General features: G+C 35.6%; 1 protein-coding gene across 6 annotated transcripts in view; it reads left to right on the forward strand.

Annotated features, from left to right (window-relative positions):
• PDE10A (phosphodiesterase 10A) overlaps positions 1 to 23,625 on the forward strand; it is a 190,777-nt gene that overhangs the window by 90,934 nt on the left and 76,218 nt on the right. For all 6 annotated transcript variants that reach the window (XM_080588459.1, XM_080588456.1, XM_080588458.1 and 3 more), the window contains one exon: positions 20,707 to 20,735. In XM_080588459.1, the coding sequence (XP_080444585.1) occupies positions 20,707 to 20,735 (29 nt within the window). The remainder of the gene's footprint in view (positions 1 to 20,706; positions 20,736 to 23,625) is intronic.

Raw genomic sequence — 23,625 nt, forward strand, 5'->3', positions numbered from 1 at the left:
CACCACCTGCAAATATTTCCTTTATATTTTATGAATGCATGTTAAATTGCATTCCTGCTTAAGTCTGGAAGAGGAAGACCGAAGTATGACTTCATTCCCATTGTTTTACTGCTATGCATTCCCTAACTTGTTTCTTCAGGTGACAATACTTGGTTATATATGTTACAGGGAGGAGACATGTTGCATATAAATGAACATGGCTACCTCTGTTTAGCTGCCATAAGATTTTGTTGAAGGAAAACTTATGTCACAAATATTAGTCAAATCCTTTGAAGATATTAGTAAGCACATGGATGAAAATTGCTTGGTTCAAAGTGAGTATTCATGTTTTAGAAAAAAAAAACAAACAACAAACACCTAAGCTTTGAGATGACTTTTCTTGAAGACAGTCAAAGATATAGGTATTAGAGAAAAAGTCCTCCTATGGATTACTAAATTGCTAAAAACTGGGGAATAAAATATATGAATGCCTAGGCAGTTTTCATAGTGCATGAAGTAATCAGTCATCTGAGAGGGATTTCCATTGTCTTAAGCTCCTCAGGAAAAAAAAAGGGGGGGGGGGGGATGCATATTAGTATGATAAAGTTTCAGACAGTGAAAATTAAAACCAGATGTATAGAGTCTCAAAAGAATCTCATAAAGCTAAGTAGCTGAAAAACAAAGTAGTGGATAAATACCAGTTTTGACTGATCTTTGCCTTGGAGGCCAAGTTGCATGACACAAGATACAGCTACAAGGCTAAACTGCTTTTCTCTTCCAAATAGGATGCTGCATCTACCTTCTAGAATGGTCCTGGGCAAGTACTAGTCCTCTGAACTGAGCCCATAAGTTGTTTTGGGAATGGGCAAATTGACATGGTCCGAGTCATGCCAAGGGTGCAAACAGTTAACCTAGCCTTATTTTCTCTGTTACTTTATGCCTAGCCTGAACTAGCTAGTGCAGCTCAAGAAGAGGTGCTGGGAATATATTGGAAAAAATCAACCCTATTAGTGCTTTGCAACAGATAGACAGTTCAGCCAAATATAGCCAGACAGGAAACATCATTAAGTCATTGTGGAAATTTGTGATTAGCTTGAATTTCAGATGCTCTGTACAGGTAATGCCACCGTCTCAACATATACAGAAAGACAAAGATGTCCAGATGGATAGAATTCTACAAACTGTATTCTTGAAAGTCAGAAAAGCAAACAAGAAAGGAATTATTCTTTTAATTTACATCTTTTTACTGATCTAATATGCAATGAGCTGATGGTTCTACCATCACACTCAAGGGGGGCAATGAACTGTTTGACTAACAGCATGTGAGGATGGTAATAACCACTTAACTTGATTTGCCAATGGAGATTGTGCTTGGATAACAGCACACTGAGTTTAATTATGTTTAATTATTTTAATCAGTTAGACAATTTGAGTGAAGCGAGTGATTATCGATTATGGAGCAGAAGGAGACTAGAGATCATAATCTCCTCTGTGTGTGTGAGAGATAGATCTTTCTTTCCTGTTGAACATTTAAAACTCAGTAGAAAGCACATTTTAGAGAAACATATAATGGGTTATGAAACTGGTGCCAACTGGTGTTGACTTGATAACAGGTATGAATTTTATTTGAAAGACTTATCTTTTGAGTATCCGGCTGAAAATGAATTAGGTGTTTTAAGAGTAACATTTTATCAACATTTAGGTCTGTTGAGCTAAATATATGATATTTGAGGATGCACATTTAATACCTGAAGATTTTAATGCTCACTTGTAGAAGGTTTTTTGTTGTGGTGTATGGAAGTTACCAAGGTCTGAATTCTTTGCAGTAGCTAGTGCATCTAGGTCAATTCAGCCACAAAAAAATCACCCTTGTTTCTGATAATACTATTAGCTCTTTGTAGAGCCTGCCTTACTTGTTATCTTTATACTCTCATGATTTTTATGATGCTGCTACCAAACAGGGAGATTTTTCAATCTAGAAAAGACCTAAACAGTAGCAGAAGCTTTACAATTATTGCTGTCACAAAGAAGGCAATTATGAATTGACTATTTACCTTCTTCATGACAGAAGAACTGAAGGGCACCCAGCAAAATGATTTGGCCACAGATTTGAAACAACAGGACGTCCATTTCCACACAACACATGCCTAAATTGTGAACTCATTAGCATAAGATATTTCAGATGTTAAAAATGTAAATGGGTTCAAAAAGTGATTAGACACATTCCAAGGAAGAAATATTTCATCAAGAGCTGTTACATACTATGATCCTGATGCAGCCTCCAGCTGAGAAAATTCATAAGCCTCTGATTACTCTGAGGACATACCAGAGTAAGCTTACTCTGTGCGTCTTTAGTGTGTTTACTCTCTCTTTTCTTGTAGAATAATTTCTTCATACTCTTTCTGTAATGAGCTGTTAGTAGCCATTGTCAAAGACAGCAAACATGGATGGAAGAACTTCTAGTTCAACAGAGTAGGGCCAGTCTTCTCTATCATTGTTTCTGCTTCTTCTCCGGGAGATAGATATATATATATATATATGATATCCATTGTTAATATTCTGAGTCAAGTTGACTTATTAACACATTGGAATATACTGAAAAAGAAATTGTGTTTAATATTATGACACATTGCATATGGATCATTTTAGATAGGCTGTAAAAGGACTTTTCAATTGTAATACCAAGGCATCTTTCAAATCCTTTGGAGAAAGCACCTTACCCAGACTCATGTTGCTTTCTGCAATATTGAGCACAATTATTTTATGCTCTATTCCAAACTGCTTTATACAAATTTACCCATAAGTGAAGTTCTTTCTTGCAGAAGGAAAGAGCAGTTTTATCTGTATCCCACTGAAATCACCAAGTAACACTGAGCAATAGAATCACATTCTTATTTTTTTAATGCAACCCTAGAATGTTTTGTGGGCTTATTTCATTGTTCAGCTAACAGAAGGAAGCTACTTTACTAGTTGTTTGGTCCTCCCTCTGAAATGCTACAGTTTCATTTGATTTGTCATTAAATAAGTATGGCAAATAAAAGGGAAAGAGATGATTCTGCTGATGAGAAGTAAGGGTTAGGAAATTAAGAACACAATTCAGTAATAGCTGTGGGAGGGTGAATATGTGTTGAGTTCTTGAAGTGTTTACAGTAACTGATGTAACAATGGCATTAGATTTTGGTTATTGGGTTGGGAATGTGGCAAAGACTTTTATTACAACTGTATAAATTCAGTTCAAGTTGGCTTATTGTGAACATCTAGAAGTGTCTTCACACTGTGCACCAGGAACTTATAAAGTAATAGAGGTATTTATTCATGGGGACTTGCTGGGCTGTGATTTTAGTGTTACTGTAGAACATTTTTGGAGATTTATCAAAACAACTTTTAAAGCTAGTAACTACACTGTGACCCATATTTTTGAATCAGAACTGTCATGACCCGCACAGAGAATGACAGGAGATATGCAGTTTTATTTAATCTGAAGTTCTTAAATTACTGAAATGTGCTCTTTTTGCCTTGTACAACCTAGGAAACTGTGTCAACGTGACACTTGATGACTTATCATCATGTATATATTTTGTGATATATCATATGAATAAAAATGCCTTAATAATAATCTACATTTTATCTATTGCCTGTTACTTTTCTTAGGAAAAAAAATTAGTTATACAAATGCTAGTAATTTTTTACAGGAATGCACTATTACCAGATTGCTTTTCCAAATGTGCTATGGCCAAAAATGTACTTTTATAGAACAATAATTATCCTTTCCTCTGCCAACATTTTTTTTTCCTCAAAAAGCTTTGCTTATGACTAGTCAGAAGTGACAGTAAATGTCTGATATATATGAATATTTGTGGTACCCGCTATAGCAGCCAACTGTATACACCAAGTATAATGAAAATGGCAGCATATAATCTAGGAAAAGGATATTACAAGCCTTTCCTTTCCTTTTTTCTTTTTTTTTTCATCAAAAAATTTTGGTTGCACTAATTAATAGCAATTATCAAGTTAAAAATCAACACAGTTTGTTCAGGTCTGGCAAAACAATTTAGACTCTTTGAAACATTTATTTAATTCCATTCATGGTAAGTAGCATATAGCAGGATTGGAGAGTCATGGAAACATAGGATATCTCAGAAATACTGTTGTTTGTTATGGTCCTCTATCTTTTACTGACCACTTTCAGAGCTGAAAGGTGGTGACTACTGGCCTATAAAAACAGTTTTGTATTTCACAAATAAGTCATTAAGATTAGAGAATGGATGAACTCGAATTATGGAATACATACTACAACTTCTCTCCCAAATATTCAAGTGTTGCCAAGACTGACCCTCTCATATAGGGATATAAATAAGATGCTTTTAAATGTGCCTCGAAGAAATTCAACAAATGTATGCATTTCCTGAATGAAGTATATTATCTGAACCTCTTTTTTTTGCAATGTGACAGTGGAGATGACTTTTCTGCTCACAGATGTGGACAATTTGTCACCATTCTAAACTTGTCATTTGTTAATTTATATAGCTGTCTGGAAGCTACTCACCTGGAAGTGCTTCTGGTGCACTTCTAGGAATATAGAAATGCTGAGAGAATCTAGAAGTGTTTTTGAACTCAGCTGAAACAAATTCATTGGGAAGGTTTCTGATTTTAGCAGAGCAATTTTTTGGGGGTTAGGAACAATGAAAGAAACGAAGCCATATACAGTGAATTCTCAGGAGTGGAATTCAGGTTAAAGGTTCAACAATTTTTATTGTTTTTCTTCCCATTCCCATTTTCTTCCCATTCCCATCTGTAGTTGAAGGGACAGAAAATATAACTGTCTTAGTTGCTTTTACACTTGTTTTACTGTAATATTGTAGTCCATCTTAAAATATAAAGGAACAGCTTATTTCAAATAAAAGAGCACATCCTCTGGGAGTTTTCTTAACTCCAGAATTTTAGTTCAGTTTTTGTAGAGCTCTTTTCTATGAATTGGCAAAAAATGATTGAACGATTTTTTATTTGTATTTTTACTTTTACTTTTTTTTGCCTGTGTATACACCTTCCCTTCAGGCATTCAAATGTACACCTGCTTATGTCAGCATCACCTTGTTTGTTTTTGACATAATGGGTAGAATAAAGCCCAATGTTCCTTAATTTCATCTCACCACACTAGACTCGGCAAATATTATATATATACCCATGTATTTCTAGGATTATTGGGTGATATGCAATTTTTAGTAGGTTCAGTAGTTTTTCATCTGAGGGTCTTCCATTTCTCTTTATATATCACAATGATGGAACAATTTCCTTAGTTTCAAGGTTTTCTCTCTTGATATGTCCAAATCCTTTAGACATGTTTGTATGATTACCAGTGCTCAATCTGGAGCTAGATTTTCTTTAAGAGATAATTCTCTCAAGCCTTTTTATGTACAGCATCTAGATGAGTTGTATCTCAGAGCCAGGCAATCAGGGTCTTTCTGACTGATGGCAAGCTTTATTTAACAAAATTCTGGTGAGTTCTGACTCTACTTTTACCTCTTGGAAGAAAAGTTCTGTTATTCCTGTTTTCCTAAAAGATCCATCTGTACTTCTTAAAGGGTTAGGAAAAACCCCTGCTGTGGTAAGTGACAAGGACACACACTTCCATAAGGAGAATCCAGAAAAAGAGGGCAGAAGTTTCTTCATTCTTACCAGGGCCCTACAGGACTACAACTTTTGCTTTTTGGATTTTTGCATCAGATACCACTTGTTTTTTTGAAAATGTTTTTAGATCACATCCAAGATCCAAAGCTGGAGGAGGAATCAGTGAAAACTGACTTGGTAACTCTTGCATTTCTTTCATTCTGTTGAGGAAACAGATGTGGAATCTGGAGAACAGTACTGAATTTCAGTTCTGACCTTCCAGTAATTGTATTGTCATATCTCACCCTGACCTCTGCTTTGGAAATACCTCTGATTACTTGCAAGAGCGATAATATTTAATTATTTTCTTTCATTTGACATATTTAATCTGTTTTTCCTTCTAGTAGTTGCACAAAATATATGTTCTGTTCTAAGTACTGACATCCACATAGTCTGAAAGAAATCACATAGCTACAGTCTGTTTCATAAATTCTACTAGAAAAGTCTAGGCCTATGCAAGAGCATAATGTTTTTTTCCAGAGAAAATATATCTGGAATTCTTTTTGGTAAATTGAAGTACCACAGGAGAATGTGTGCGGATCAGCGATGCTTTTCTTCAAGCTGATGGTACAGAGGTCTTATTCTTTTGGTTCTAAAACCCATCTGAAGATGAAGTCTCGGTGACTCTGGCCAAAAAAAGATACTGTATCCAAAGAATAGTTGTGTTCAAGAAATTGATAGTACCTAAGTGTTTACTCCTGCCCTTTGTACTGAACTTGTACCTGAAGAACCCTCCTAGCTAGTTTGTAAATCCTCACTTCGTTGCATCCTTGTACAAGTTCAGTATCTTCTAAATTTTCCACCGAGTTTAATATTTACTAGAAAAATTACTGCTCTGAAGATAAGAGTTTCAAAGGCATTGTGGCATAATGCATAAACTGAGCTACTCTGTCAGTAGAGAAGCTTAAAAAACAACTTACCTACTTATGCCACTTAGGCTTTTTGTAAACATTCTTGGCTACATTCCCAGTAAAGATGAGAGTATTAAATGGTTTATCAAAAGTTTTCTTTAAGGATTCCCTGATGTACCGAAACTTGAGTCTTTTGGGGTAGAATAAGATAAGTAGAAATGGACAAAACTGGGGAGTAGATAGACTTAGGCTAGAAGAAGGGTGAGCAGCTTGTATAATATATTGCTGGTTGTTGTATGAGAGACTCGTCCCTTTCAATTAATGCCTCACACATTCCAACGAATGCAGAATATTTATCATTGTTTTTCATCTTCTTGCTGTTTTTCATTTCCAACTCTTAGTAGATTTATCAGGTCATGTGTTACAGAGGCTGGGTTTCTTTGGGTTTAACAACAATGTAATTTCCAGAATATAAGCAGTTCTATATGTAATTCAAGTAATAGGTTTTGGTTTTTATATTAATATTAGCTGTTAACTTAAACAGACAACATAGAATTTGTAAAAGAATGCCTGCAGTTAGATACTTCACTTGTTTCAAGATTATGGGAAATCCTTTCATGTGTCAAATTAAAGGATACTGTATTACTAAACAATGCGTGGAACAAGAAATAAGTCTAGTGACTGACAATATTTAAAATGAAACTGAAGCATTTAATAAGAATTTTTTTTTGCTTGTTTTCAGAGTTACAAAATAATGTTTAGTAGAACACAGAATTCTGTCATTAAAGTGATTCTGCTTGAGTATTTGTTGTGATGTGTTTTCTTTGGATCAAATTATGTCCAATATGGTTATGACTAGCATTAACTAGGTGATAGATTAAATTGAAAGATTATTCTTCTTAATCTCTAGACTCTAAACAACCTCCCAATATGTTACCAACGTGAATGTGCCTTTGGGGACAGAATCCAGTCTGTACCACATGGCTGACTGCCAAGTCCTTCCACTGGAAAGCCAGCTATTATTTTCTGCTTTCTACTGCGCAGTAGGTTGCATCCACTTCTTTACAAGCATTCAGTCATAGCTTTTTATTTTATGGTAATCTTTTGCATTAGATATTCACAGGAATACATTTCCTCTAGTCACATAGGTCATATTTCTCCCAAGCCAAAACTGAAATATAATAAACTCATTTCATTTCTAAACTGTATTTATAAAAACTGTAGTCTCTAGCTGTGATTTTCCTTAGAATGGATACATTTTTGCCCTGTCATTGCTATGGTAGGCATGCTTTCTCCAATTTCATTGCCATAATACAACTGGCAAGCAAACAAAAGTAAATTAGGGAGTTTTTGCATTTTTTCCACTATACCTGGAATTGTTATGGAAAAAGAAAGCAGTAAAGGAAACAATACAGTAGAAATAAGTAATTAGAATTGTAGAATCATTTTGCTGTCAAAGCAAGTTCTTCTCTGTGCTTGTTTTCTTCTTGAGATTCGACTAAATCTAAACCAGGAAGCTAACAATAATTCTAAATCTTAATTCCCTCCCTTCTTTGACTGTTCTTAAAATCTTCTCATTAGAGGAGTCAGTCCTAAACCATTAAATTGCAGAATGGATCAACAGAAGCTTCTTGGTGGTATGACTTAGCTGTGTTCGTCTCCATCCTTTCCCTTGCATTAGTTGTCATGCTTATGTAATTGTAGATTATTTCTACAGTTCGCTGAGTTACCAAAGCTGAAAATAGTCCATACAAAAAATCAAAACAAAACAAAATAAGGTGTTCAGGCTGTGACTGTGTGGCCTGAACCATTTCCTTGCCCTCTGTGGTCAGCCCCGTGCTGGTGCTGGACAAAGGCACAAGGCTGGAACACATGTGCCATCAGGAGGCAGTGGGGAGAGCACAGCAGTGGCAGTTCAGGCTTAAATGTGTTCCTGGTGGCAGGGAGCTGCACACTGGAATTGTTCTCTAGATCATTTTGGCTTTTCAGGAAGAAATAGTTTCAAATACTCTCACTGATAGATCGCATCAGTTGTAGGTTATTCCATAATAGGCATATGGTGGTAAAACAGTAGGTAAGGTTTGGATAACATACCCATCAAAAGAAAACAACAAAAAAAAAAGTCCATGCAAGTCTTTAAAATGTGGAAAAACACACATTTTGAATATAGAGCCCTCTTAAATCATTTGCCTTGTAGATATCAAAGTAAGGACTTTCAAGAATAATGTGTTACACTGAATGGATGAAATACACTCAGAGTGGACAGTGTGCTTAAAGGAGATAAACATCGCTAAAATACAGATTTTGCTAATAAAAATTGTGGACAGAGAAATGGTGCATATCTGAATAAATGAGCACATATGGGAAAGAACATATAATAGTTTAGAGTGAAAGCTAAATTTTCAGAGTGCTAGTTATCTCTTTTTATAGTGAGCCCATTTTGTCACATTTTGAAGGTGACAGGAATTTGCATCTTTTCAAGTAAATTAGAATGCTAGAAGATACCACCTTACTGAGCTGAGACATTGCTGTGGCTGGAAGAAAGACGAAAGAAAGACAAACAATTAAAAATCATGCAATTCCAAAGCGAGTACTCTGTAGGCTAATAATTCAAGATGATGAAGAGAACAGCAAATAAAACATCTCTCAGGTATCAAATAAGCCAGTCTGGCACAACATTTAAAACCATTGACACATGCACGCTAGACGCATTTGGCTGACCTTTTGTTTGTTTTCTCAGAACACTGCCTCTGAGAATAAGCATGAGTTTTCTGCGGGGATTATTTGTAGTATAATTTCATTGTTACTTATTGTATATCGTATTATTAATTTTCCATACATATTTGAAGAAAAGTAAATGTAGCAAAACCAACAGACTTTTGCCTCTCAGCTGTCTTATAGGCTATGTAAATTGAAATTCTTTGTATAGAATTCAGGTTTAGAGTGCATGGAGTAACTTGGAAGTGACCCTGGAAAATAAATTGCAGTTTTAGATCCCTTTTCATATATTTCATGTGCACTTTTGTTTTGTTTGGCATTAATTATTTTTTTAATATATACTAACTCATGAATGTGGGTTTATAACCGGTATTTGTACTTTTATGCTATTTTGAATCCTGCAGCTTTATCTGCAATATTACTGTCTTTTTAGTATAGTTGGTGTTGTCAAATGAACTTATAAATACTTTGTTCTACTAGAATTTTAATAATGCCATCTGTTCACTTTATAAAAAGTGGCAAAGAACATTAAAGTAACTGACTTTTTTTCCTGTCAGCTGTATTTTTAAAGCTTAAGATGTAAGTTTACAGTTTTTCTTTAACAGGGACAGTGAACAATATTGCAAGCAAAAGGATAAGTTTTATATGTCTTGCTTTCTGTATTATGTGTACTATTTTCTTTTGATGCAATTAATTTTTTGATATACAGTATTACTTTTTTAATTATTTTTTTTTGCTACCATAGCAGAGAGTAAATTTATCCTAGAGACCTCAGTAAAGTAGATTATAGCTAGTAGCGTCTGACATATTTGTCCAAGCTTCTTACTCATCCCAGCATCTCTTTCCGTCTCTCCTATATTCTCCTCCTTTTACAACACTGCCTTGAAGATCTCTCCTTTGGCTCTTCTTTTCATTTTCAATCTTGTTTTGTTTACTTATTTTACCATTTGTCTTTTGAACCACTAGCTTGTTGTGTAATTCTTAGACTGTCTCTTTGGTGTAGTTTCGTAAGCTGATATCTCTATTGTATAATTAGGTGCCAAAACAATGGTCAGGTGCCTAGTAGTTCATGAATAAAGCAGTGCTTCTGACCATTTATTGTCTATGGAAATCAGATGGCCTGTATGTAAGCCTAAATGGGTGTGAGACTCAAGCAGATTATCTGACGTAGTTCTGGTGTTCCTTAACTAGGCAGGTGCAGAATATAAAGAAAGTGTCTTTGGAGCAGTTGCATCACTGGGTTGTTTTTCCATATTCCTATTCCAGGTAGTTGTGTAGTAGTTGCTTATTTAAGAATCTCATGTTGGTGTTGACAGAACTATACAGCAGGCCTGATGAAGGAGGTTGGGAAAAATAATGTTGTAAGTGACAAAATATGAGATTCCTCAATCATGACTGTTTCAAAACTATTTTGAATGCATGGAGAGAAGGGACTTAAATTATGAATTACCCTTTTCATACATGCGGGAATAGATTTCTCACTTGGTTGCCTGCTCTCAGTGTGTGATCATTAGTAGTTCTCTTAGATTGACAATTTGGGAGATAGATACAGCTCCTTATCCCAGCAGGTGGGAACTTCAGCCATGCTGAAGAGGTACAGTTGGCTCTGGTTCCTTTTATTCCACTGACAGAAGTGGTACTTCCACTCTCTGTTACTGCTGTGTTAGATATAGTTTATTAGCTTCCCAGCTGATTTCTTTATATATTTCCTGATTTCTTATTAGTATTTCAATTAATTTACCATCTGCATTGCATTTTGTTAGTTTAATAAAAGAGCACATGAAAGTAATTTTGTGTTGCATTAACACACCCAATTCTTCATTCATGATAATATTGTGCATTTGTATTTGCAGTTTTCTTTTGAATGTTTCTACATTTTTTCCCCCTTTTCCTTGATTTCTGTCTGTCAGGTGGGTTGCAAGCAGTGAATTCCTTCCAAAACTGCCATTGGATTGGTTCCCTGTAAGGGTGTGTATCTGAGATATGTTTGCCTTGCAACCTCTGCAAATTGGGAGGTTTCTGTCACCAAGTCTTTCTCATGTTCCCAACTGTGGAGATACCTCCTTTGCCTATGGTTGAATGGTCAGCTCCTTACAAACGAGCTGACCATTCAGCCAGGTTCCTGATAGTGCAGCCACTTCTCTCTTTGGAGCCTGTGCCAAAGTTTCTGTGCTTAAAGTTGGTGTGCATAGTTTTGCTGACCTAACAGAGCACGAGGACGTGCTGGCAGGTATATTCAGAAATGAGAAAATCATCTGTCCACTCAGGACTGGTTTCTAATCATCAGTTTTTATAGAATCTCTTACAGAACCACTGTGGATAAAATGACTGAGTAATCTGAGTGCTGATGTGCCAAGGTATTTAATGAACATAACTCCTGGTGAGTGTGGACTTAGGTTAGGTGCCACAGCTTTGCAATGTGTTCTGGTGCTCAAGTATCTGATGTTGCTGTCATGGGGTATCCTTGAAGTGTATGCAAGACTGAATGGCAGTGTATAAGCAGCATTTTACATGTAAAGTTCTTGTTTTCAGCCAGAAACAAGTGGTATGTGTTACTTTTTTATGTTACTTTTTAGTAAGCTCGCTGTCCAATATTATAATCTTCATCAGTGATTTCAGGCATTAAGCCAGAGATACATTACATACAGCATGATCTGAAGGCTTTACATTATCATGCTATAGGGTCACAAGTGGCTGAGTCCCCACAGTTTAATGGGTTGTCATTGTCACTTGAGCTGTGGTAAATCATTATGTCTACTCTTGCGGTATTTAACTTTTTATTTCAAGGAATTGTGTGCCTGGCTTGTTTAGAGATTTTTTTTGGAAAACTTAGTGCATGTGTTGCTGCCTGAAAACTTTTCTAAATCTGGCCTAATATATTTAATACTGTGTCTACTACTACTGAGAGCTAAAATTTTGCATTTGTTTAAATGCCAGCACAAGAATACTGAACACAACAAGTATCTTGGATTTATTTATTTATTTTTGTGCAGCAGTCAAGAAGATAAATTTCATTATTTTTTTTTGATTTTTCTTGCATAATTCCTGTGCCTTATCATTATCTGTCATTATAAATCTTTTCATAGTAAAACCATGTAGTTTAGAAATTCAGATGCTACTGTCATTACCTTTCACAGAGAGCTATGTATAATTTTGTAGTTATATATTCTGTTCCTTTACACTCACTGAAGTTATAATTATTTTCTGTTCTAACAGTCTCCTCCTTGTAAGCAAAATGTTTCACTCATAGTGGTGGTACTGATAAGTAGTAAATAGTTCAATCTTCTCTTAGTTCCAATCTGTTTATCGTGTTAGTTTAACATGTCATTTTTCAAAGACTACAAAATCTTGAATTATCTGCACATCATTATTCTGTAACACTCAACACACAGTCACTGAGAGCTTGATTATGATTACAAATAAATCAGCTGAAATTCCTAAAAGCAAAGAGGCTTAATTTGTAAATTTTATGCTGTCACTTCTTCTTCTTTAGTATTATCAAGATTAATTTGAACATTTTCTCAGTTTCTCAGTTTTCAGTCTCCAGGGTAAAATAAATAAAATGCATCTCTAATACAAATGTAAGTATGTTGTAGTTACAGTAGGGTGTCTTCTGAGGGATTGAAATGATTCCCTGACGTAAATATGTTTCACACCGGATCACTACACCCTCCCATGTGGTAACCTATCATCTCAAGCGCTAATGATCCCTTTACCCTTGTTGACGTTAGCAAACTTTTCCTCTGGGGCATTTTCTTTTGTTTCTTTTGTCAGCTGTTTGAAAGAGAGGAAGATTGCTCGGTCTTGATTTTTCTGCAGATGCTGAGGATTTTACTGCAAAGTTCAGTGACACTATGTTTGTTTTCAGTGTGTTCAGAGAGACAGAAACAAGAAAAGGAGGCAGGCAGGAGTTTCTTTTTTAAATTCAGTTTCTGTATAGAAGAACTCTGGAACCTGAAAATATGAAACAACTTCATGAGAGTGATGTTTTACACATTTATTACCTGGACATATTTTTCCCTAAAACAAACAAAAACCCCAACATCAACAAAAATACCCCTCTACATTTCTAAACAGAAAGAGGTGAAACCACGGAAAGCAAAAAGGGAGGGATTAGAACAAAATAGAAAGAATTAAGGGTAAAAATATATAGCCACAGTAAAAACCATTGGGGTCTGGCTAACTCCCCCCCCCTCCCCCGCGAGGCTTACATGAAGTGCTTGCTGATAACAAGTGTAATATTATTACATTCTCTTGCTGTCACTGAACCTTGTGCTGTATTTCCTGCTCTATAAACTTCAAACCTGCTCAAATTTCCTTGCCCATTTGGGCTCTAAAACACTGAGGCATCACTCCATGCCAGGGATGGGAACTTCATGGCAGTAAGCTGTGCGCCCTGCCACGTGCAGCTGTGAATGGAGGAGGATGCGCTGTATTCAGGTGTTGGGGGAGTAGGAGGAAATGCCTTTCTTTGAAATCCTGCAGTCAGCTTATCAGTCATGAGGAGGCATTTATGGACTACATGTGAACCAGTCAAACCTGAGAATTGCAGGAGGTTCCAAAGTGTATATATGATAGTACATGTTTTTAGAATTTCCAAGTGTCTTGCAATGGGCAAGATGCAGTGTGGCTTTCTCAGGTTGTTGGAGCTTTGTGGGAAGTGCGGGAAGTGCTTCAAATAGCGTTCTCTTGTAATGATCCCCTTCAGCCCTGGATTACTATACATAACAGGAATGCTGAGACATTTAATACATAAAAGCATTGCTGGTTTCCAATGCATGCTGTAGCAGTTCTATTGATTTCAATAGAATCGCCTAAGGTATATGTCTGAGTAGCATTAGAGCCAACAGCAATGTAATTTTTTCCATCTCATTGAAAACACCTGCTGAATGAAAAAAAAATAAAAGCTTCAACCTTTGTGCAGTATGTTTGAAACGGTAAAAAGTGAAGGAACAGCTCTGCTCAGAAGTGGGAGAACAGCTTAGTTGTGTTAATGCTGTTCCTGAGATACAGCAATAGCAGCAAACTTTGAGGATACTCAGAAATGAGCAGCATCCTCTGGGGCCAAAAAATAGGACAAATTCAAGTTTGATGTAATAAGAGTAATACAGAAATTGTATTACTGTTGGGTGAGAGACTTCCTATACCCAACATGTTTGCAAGACTTGTAATCAATTTTAAAGAAGGCTACCTACAACAGCTTGTGTAGCAAATACAAAGCAGTATCAGGCAAGCAGTATCAGTGGTAGATATAGCCAAGAAAATGTACTTGTAAACTGATAAGCATGGAAAAAAAAACACAACAACAAACAAACAAAAAACCTCTAAATTGCTATGCATGCTCTTCAGCCCATTGTCTAGTGGCTGTATTCCAGTAATAAACAATGATTGCAGCTCACTGACTGATAAGACAGATGAGCTAAACGTTTAACAATGTCTTCATTCAACAGTCACGTTGAATAGGATCTGAAGTCATAGGCAAATGACCTTAAAACACAATTGTGGACTCTCTTGGTGAAGAACTTCACTGCTAGTTTCTTATTGAGTTTCTTTCTAGTGGTCAGAGACCAGATTCCAACATGATTTTTGCTGAGGTGTATTCAACCTGAGAAACTTTTACAGAATTTTACAAAACTACTTCAGCTAAGGTGGGAAAGAAATCATTCCACAAGTTCAGAAGTACATCCATCATCCAGTCATTTAAGCAAGGGAGAAAGGAAGTATGTTAACAATAAAGCAATTTTTCTTCTCATCATTTTGCAGAAATACACTGCTTAGATTAGCTTAAATTCTCACATCAATATAGTGGATATTTTCTTGTCTGTGGATATCGAAAGTGCACAGCTACTATCAGTATGCTTTGCATGGCTAAGCAATTTCAGAAATGAACAAAATCTGAATCTTCCATATGCCTTTCTGTTCTCACAACAGATGCTTTCAGAAGACAGTCCTTTAGAAATGTACTGGCCAGATCAGGCTGTCCAGCCAAATTGTTCCAAATGTTTTATCAGTTCCATGAGGGCTAAGGTCAGAGAAAACATTGAGCTTCCAAACATTTTTTGTCTCTAATGAAGTCAAACGTGCTGTCTCCTAGCTCCTACTTTGTGTAATGCCCTGTTTGCTTATATGCAAAAGAGTGTAGGACACCTGACAAACAACGTGTTTCTCTCCCTAACATCTGCAATGAAGTCTTCGTTCAGGATTTTTTACTTTCTCATCCATGTTAGCATGTTGTTTTTAGAAAGAGGATGAACTGACCATCCCTTTGACCTGTTTTTCAGGAACTTATGTTGATCTTATTGCTGATGTCAAGAAGCTTGAATTCATGTTTTGTCCTGCTTCAAGGAAAGAAACCTTGTGTGGCACAACAGATCAATATTAATGATTATTCCCTTTTAATGTCTAAGTCTATGTCTAAACAAACTGTCTAATTCAGTTTGTCTATTAAATATTCACAAGTGCTTCTGAATTGTGACATAAATCCAGACAGCTGAATGTCAGGAGAGCTGTTCAGATGCTGTAGGTGAGATTGTGCATTAAGAAGCAAGAATATTTTTCAATTATGGTTTTAACATGTCAATTTTGGGAATATGATAGCTGTCACTTTAGGAAACATCCTCAGTTTAGGTGTCTTGCAAAGATCTTGCAAATCCAGTGGAGGCATAAGATACCAAATGCAAAGCATCTAAAATAAGAATGCAAATTGGAATTAAAATTGACTGACCAAAGAATCTGATGCTATTCTTCTAAAGGAAGAATTAAATTAAACCTAGTAAACTGCTTTTCATGGTTGTCAGAGTAGTCTTTAGTTGGTCTACATTTACTGATGTGGAATTTTTATTGACATGCGGGTGTATGTCACTTCTCATGGAAAAAAAAGCAGCAAAGATATTTACGCTGGTCTAATTGCATTCAAAACAACTTGTGTCTTATTAGCTGAAGGAAAAGAAGCCTAAAACAATTTTTTAAGAGACAAATTATTAGGTCAATCTGACATCTGCTGTGTGGGAAAACATTCCTTGGGAAAATGTGACTGTACAGCTATCTGGGATCTCATAAACAGAATTAATCCTAAGAAGTTGTTTGTAATCATCAACGATGGTGGATCCGCAGTAATATTTAACTACATAGAACAAAGAACTGCATAAGACCAAAGAGAAAGTACAGTATTGTTTTTCTGAAAGAGATTCCTGTGATAAATCTAACTGGATGTTCCTGGGCATTAGAAATATATTTTTTTTCTTGATAAATGCATGATAATATCATATCTGAGATGCTGAATTAAGTCATCTTTGTGACTACTCTGTCTTAGCATCTTACAGTTCTTGAACGTTCATTCACTTTTGTTTAAAAAGTAAAAAATGTGCATAGAAATACGTACATGAAATGAGATTTTGTATGTGCCAAATCTAACTTGATTTTCCCTTGCATGAAATACTACACAATTTAACTTTTCTCCCTTTTCCCTATGATAGAAAAGATAATCAGAACCCACACCAAACGTGGACTGTGTGTATTGTGCCAAATACCAAGCTTTCTGCATATTACAATTTTGCTTTTCTTGGTTTAGTATGGAAGCTTTCTTGGATGGATGCTGCCTTTAATTATCATACCAATTATCATGCATAAATTTAGCGTGGTGTCCAGATGTGGATTATAATTGTATAGATAGCAAAGTTGAGGTATTAAAGGCTGTTAAATTGCAATTTGGGCTGCCCAGGGAAGTGGTTGAGTCACCATCCCTGGAGGCCTTTAAGAGACATTTAGATGTTGAACTTAGTGATATGGTTTAGTGGAGGACTTGTTAGTGTTAGGTCAGAGGTTGGACTAGGTGATCTTGGAGGTCTCTTCCAACCTAGACGATTCTGTGATTCTGTAATTTTGTTCTTAAAACCGGAATCTTATCATGGAACTCTTCTCAGTTTTCCATACACTTCTCCTGATGTCACTAATATCTGAAGAGGCCATTTAAGATAGTCATATTTGCAAAATTGTCAAGATAAAACAGAGCATAACTTTATTTTTATGGTGTAAGACAGTTATTTGGTTTTGAAAGTTTAGAAAGTGAACCATTTCCTGTAGTGTTAGTGGACTGGACTGGCTCACTGTGGGGCAAGATGGATATCATTGCTGGCACAAGGGTTTTGGTCTGCATGCTTGGTGGGAAACCCTTGACATTTAGTTCTGTTCCCTACAGTTTCCTGTTTTTCCAGTTATGGTATCAGTGAGCATTTATGCTCAAATTAGCAAGACATGAATGCAACAGTTTCTAACGCCAGCTAAACCATGGTCTTCTGCTTGGTTACTGACATGTGCCTGGTGTTTCCGGATCACAAAATTGCCTCTGGCTAGGGTTGTGTGCTCTTCCCAGCTACTCCCATTACCCCACAGCAAAACTGCAGTTCGTAGAAATTAAGTGTCATGTTAATGTTTTTTGATACCTGAAAAATTATTAACACAGAGTACCAAAAATGTGTATGATTTTGTTCTGACATGCACTAATATTGTTGATAGTTTCACATATAAAGTGATCAACTCTTGAAAAAAAAAAAAACTGTACATACATACTTACATGTAACACATATACTATATATCATATATATACATACGACTACATAAAATGTGTTAACTAATCCATATTTTGGCTAGGGGAGCTCACTAATAATTTGTGGGAAATCTGCTGTTTCAATGAGTTTCTCTGTATTTAGCTGGTATAAAATAGCCATTAGGGCTTTGCCACAGCCTACAGTGTGGAGTCCCTGTACAGACAAAAATACAGCAAATGGGTATCGGCGTGGAGGTGTGTGAGCATTCAGTCACTCTGTGTGCACCTTTGCTCCAGAAAAATGATCTAGTACACTCGAGATTCATGAGGTCATGTTTCTTCCTTTACTGTGGGAAGAAAAAAAAAAAAAAAAGGAGGCCTTTTGGCCTTTTATTAGGCCTTTGGATTCTTTGAATGTATTAGATGATTTTCTAGCTTATTGTGTTAGAAATTTAACTTGCATCTAGATGTATTAATGTAGTATTTGATGCCTTTTTTTTTTTTCTCCCTTTCTCCCTCTATTTTTTACTTTCCTCCTTCCCATAAGAAAGTCTTCATTTTTTTCCCCTCCATTCATAATCCCTGAATAGCAAACTTTACCTGTGGAGATCTAATACCAAACCTTCCGAACACTTTTTATGTTTCTTCTGAAAGAGAAAGAATGGCATATTGGTTTTATCTTTTTGATTCTGAAAAGGTATTGTCTCTGCTAATCCTTCCATGAAGTTTGTCCTTATTGAGTACCTTTAGGTATTATATTTTCCTTTCTGATCTGTTAGTGTAGTTCTTTTAATTTCCTCACAGAAAGAAATTGAAAGTTTTTTGACATAATGATCATCTGTCCATTTTCATGTTTTGTACCCTGCAAAATGGGTACCCACATGGCTGCTTAATATAACTTCTTAATATAATGATTCTTAATATAACTTCTTAATATAATGATTCTTTTATCTCTAGTAAAGTAATTAACTGTGAATTGCAGGGCAGGAGTCACACCTGGGTGTCTCATGTTATACAAATCAAAGCACAATATTATCTATGTATGGGATTCATCGTGTTGGGTAGATGACATTTGTAAAATTTTATAAGCCTATGAAATTACATTGTCAAGGATTTCTAAAAATATGAAATTATTAGTTGCTTTTTGATGTTAGAGCACTGGAAATTTGTTTATCATGCCTCAAATGGAGATTATGAGACTTTTATACTGTGTAGTTAGCTTTAGATTTAGTGCATTTAATCTATCCTCTACCTATCACTGGAAATTGCAGTAGCAGTTTGGTCTCAAAGTGGTGTGAAAGCCATGAGATTGTGATGGTAGTTATTTTAGCAGATATATTGCAATAAATTATTTTTTTTTCCACTGGAGGGAGGTCACTAGTGGATTACCAGCATGCTGTACCTGTGCTTTTGAGTGTATACATATATGATTTGGGTAAGGAAGGAGGTTTAAATGAAATTTGAAAAATTATAAATGTATTTTTTTTTAGTATGAAGTTATTCATGATACTAAAAGCATGGAGTAACTGAGAGATAACACAACTGATGGGGTTAATGTTGACAAATGCTGACTGCTGAACTTGAGGGAAAATGTTTGCAATTTTATATATACATTAATGGGCTCTTAGTTATTAGCACTCTGGAGAGAGATACTGGTATTATAAAGTATAAATATCTGAAAATGTTTGGAATTATTTCTTTCAACTAGAAAACAGACCCCTAAATCATCTCTGTGCCATTCTATTTGTCTCTGTTGTGTTTTCCTCAGCTGCAGTATCATCTGCAGTTGTGGATTTCCTGTCCTGGAAGGAAGTAGTGGTACTGGAGGAGGTGCAGGAGCATTGAGAGCAGCAGTGGCGAGTGGCAGCAAAGCAAGGCAGAATTCTTAAGCCAGGAAAAGTTTTGACAGGGTGTGAAGCAAAGAAGGACTTGTTGGACAGATTTGTAGAATCATAGGCTCTGAAGATAAGGTGAATAGAAGGCATCAGATGAAATTCAAAATGTGCAGATTCAAAATAAAAGAGATATTTTTTCTCATCAGTTGTATTTCAACTGTGGAACTCAGAGAATATTGTAAATGTCAGAGGACTGTGGCACTAGTTTAAAACAACAAACAAACAAACGAAAAAACTGGAGGGTAAGAGTGTGTTTAAGCTACTTTTGGTGTGGTTGAACTGGAAGTTAGAAACTCTTCCTGTGGTAGATGTATTCTTGTTGTATAACTGCTTTCCCTTTATTTTCAGAAATACTGTGCAATGTTTTAGCTCGTGCTCTGTTATTGTACCTGTGTTGATCAGTGCATGTTTAAATTACAAAAAATGCATGATGGTTGGCATTTGAAGAAAAAAACATAGTAGCATATATATGCCTGTAATCTGTGTGTTTTTAACATATTATATGTATTGTAATATATTGAAGTCGGTTATATTCTTATAGTCTTATGGTCACAAGGATATTTTTTTTTCCACATTTAAAGAAGTTGACAGGAGTAGCATCTTTTGTCTTGGGAACAGAAAGTCTCAGTCTACTCACTAATTTGCTCTTATATGTAGGACATTGGTGGTATATCTGTTAGCAGAGAGCCTTAACTTCTCATACTGTGGAATGCTAGCTAGTCTTACTGAGTTGGAATATAAAAGTAGGAGAATAATACAGTACTTTCTTGTTTAGTGGGCCTGTGAACTGACTTATGAAATATAGTAAACTTTGTATTTGTATTAAGACAGCACAGAATTCTTGAATACTTTAACCTAGTTATAATTAATTTTTAGATCTTGGAGTTTAGCATTGTAAATACGCACCAGTCTAGATTACACTTACTTTATGGAACTATGCAAGAAAAATATTGTACAGCAGTGTACCAGTTATTTGAAGCATAGTATCTTGTTGTTCATTCATTCTAGAAACTTCCAGGAGTGCCTAATTGTTTGTTTTGTTTCCTCATAGATGAATCGACTCCTAAAGAAGTCAGCAGGGTAAGTGCTGCTCCCCAGCCCCTCTAGAAAGTAGTGTAATCTCTGAGGCCCACTGTTCACTTGAGATGATTTTCATGCAGTCTCTGATCAAGGTTTTACTCTATTCCCTGTACCAACTGGATCTCTGGAGAAAAAGTTGGTGTACTGACTGACTACAGAACAGTTAAGAAGGAAAACAAATATTAAGAACACTTGATTGCCTGGAAATAAATTAAAGGGTATTTTGCATTAACAAATTTATATTTCTCAGTGCTATTTTTGTGATCCAGTTTTAAAAAGGTGCTTCACAGAAAGCAGGAAAATTACAGGACTTTGAATTTAGGCATAACTGCAGACTATCTAATCAGTGTTACTGCCTCAAGAGGTGGTATGCATAAAAAGAGGAAACAAAGGAAGGAGTATGTCCTATCTAATTATTCCCTTTGAGATGTGTTATGGTACAGATCAGCTCAATTCTTTAATTTGAAATATTTTGCGGTGTATATGAAAAGTAATATAAAATCTTAAAATGCATATTCAGTAGTGAATTCCTGACTCTAGCCTTACATGTGATTGACACAGTGTCCTGCAGAATCTCAGTCCATGGATGAGAACTAATTAGGGGAACCTGTTAGAAACCAGTGCTTTTGCTAGGGGATGACAAAAGATCAGTACAGGACAATCTGCTGCCCTCAGATGTGCCCAGTCAGCCTGAAGTGTCCAGTTATTTTTTCATGTAAGATTAGAGGGCCACTTGCAGCATTGTGATGTGGAATCATAGTCTTATTTTATTCTTCCTCTTGAACTTCCTGCATAAACTGTCTCATGTTCCCAGGAGAAATACAAGTCTATCAGAGAAGTATTAGAAATAAGGCTGGTTGAATGCCTGCAAAAGCACGCTGTGTGTCTTGCTGTCAGTAAAGTTGTTTAGAAAACCCTGGGGTATGGAAGGAATAGAAACAGACTGGTAGTGGGAACTTCGCTTTGGTAACCTTGGGTGCTGAAGGCTAGCCTAAGAGGGAAGTGAAGTTCACTGCTTACAAGACTGCAAAAAAAGAGGTTGAATGATGCCTAGAATAAGTTTACGCAAGCAGAAGTTTTCCATATACTTGATATGCTATGGATATACGGATTCTCCATGGTGTACAGAATGTAGGCAAAAGTGAATGCTTTAGTTGTTTATTAATTTATAACACATTTTGGTAACCCCTACTAGTTTCTTAGTATTCAGCAGTTATGGCAGTTGAGTGAAGGCCTATTGGCACTTAGTAATGCACCACACCTCATATGGACACATTTTTTAGTTTGCTGCATTTTTGAATAATACAATATAGACCATTGTAATATTTCCTCTCTCTCTCTCTCTCTCTTTTTTTTTTCAACAGTAGCTCAAACAGATGCCAGTTTAATTGAAATCTGAACATAAATTAGAATTTAAATTAGGAAAGTGCTGTACATGAGTAATTTTTTTCAGAGAAAAAGACATGTTAATGTTGACTGAAGAATTAATGAGTTTTAAAGTCATTAACTGTTAATTTTTAATTCCTGAAAATGTCAAGACAAAAATTTTATCTGTATCATAGGGAAGCAAAAGTCAAGCCTAGTGAAAAGAATTTTATTCCAGAATTAAATTACCAAATAGTTTAAAATTGTTGTATTAGTAAAGAACCAGGATAGAAATATGCTGAAAACATGTGTTTTGCATAGCTGAATCTTTCTGCACACCATCTTTCAACACTGGGCAAGAGTAAAAACATTAAAATGTTCGTAGTCATATGCTAACATCAGTTTCTTCAGTTGCTTTTATTGTTGTGCTTACACAGGATGATAGAATTAAATTGGAGAGAAGATATTTTTAATTAAATTTATCTTACCCCTTACTCTTCCAGAAAAGCCTCACTTTTTTTATTTACAAACATACAAGATTATAGGATTATTCTAGAGGCTCCAAATACTGAACTTGCCATTTATTTGCCTTTATTTCTTTTAACTAGCAAACTACAATAGGATGAATGACATCTAGCACTTCTGAGAAAACAAAACAAAACAAAAACTTACTTCTTGAATTATTGAAAGGAATTTTCAGTATTTTCAAGGGTATTTAGTGTAGTTTCACACTTGTAAATTTGAGTGAGTTTTGAAAAATCTTGTAGTTGTAGGAATTGCATTTTTAGTCTTTTGCCATTTTTAGAAGCTCAGAGTCAAAATAGAGTAGCAGTCTCAGATATCATTATTGCATTGCATTTTTTGAAACAAGAAGATAGCAGAAAACCTCCAGTAATTATTCATTTTGAGATTTATAGAATAGGAAAGGAAAAAAAAAAAAACCTTTTCAAAATAGATTTATTATCTTTAAAACTAGTCCACCAATAGCAATAATAGCAATGTCATCAATATTTTGATGATCAGGAGTTGTATGTAAAGATAACTTAAATTGGCTTGACATAACTAATGGCCAGTGGGGTGAAGGAGAAAAAAAAATGATTTCCTGATTCCTGTAGGCTGTGTTTGGCATGAAAAATATTCTGGTTACAAAATAGCTCATGAGCATCTGTGACCAAACAGTGAACCTGTGAACTTTTTTCTCTATTCCAGTATTTATGAAATATATGTAACTAAGGTCAGAATCTCCTTTTCATGTGATATAGTATTTGGGAACCTCCCTGGAAATGCTGAGCATTTTCTGCTTACTTATTGTGCAGATGTGTGCTGGCTGATCCTGTCCTAGCTACAGAAGTGGTTTTCTGGGCAGAAAGGAAACCAACTACTGAGCTATTTTAATCAAGAAAACTCCAGCTGAATGTTGTAATCTGCGTTCCCTGTTGTATCTGCTAAAGAAAAGAAAATAGAGGAATATGAGTTTGGGCACTAAGTGCATATCTATTCATGTATATCTAGACCAAAGATGTGT

This window comes from Anser brachyrhynchus (assembly GCF_964034855.1).
Source record: "Anser brachyrhynchus genome assembly, chromosome: 3".
Lineage (NCBI taxonomy): Eukaryota > Metazoa > Chordata > Aves > Anseriformes > Anatidae > Anser > Anser brachyrhynchus.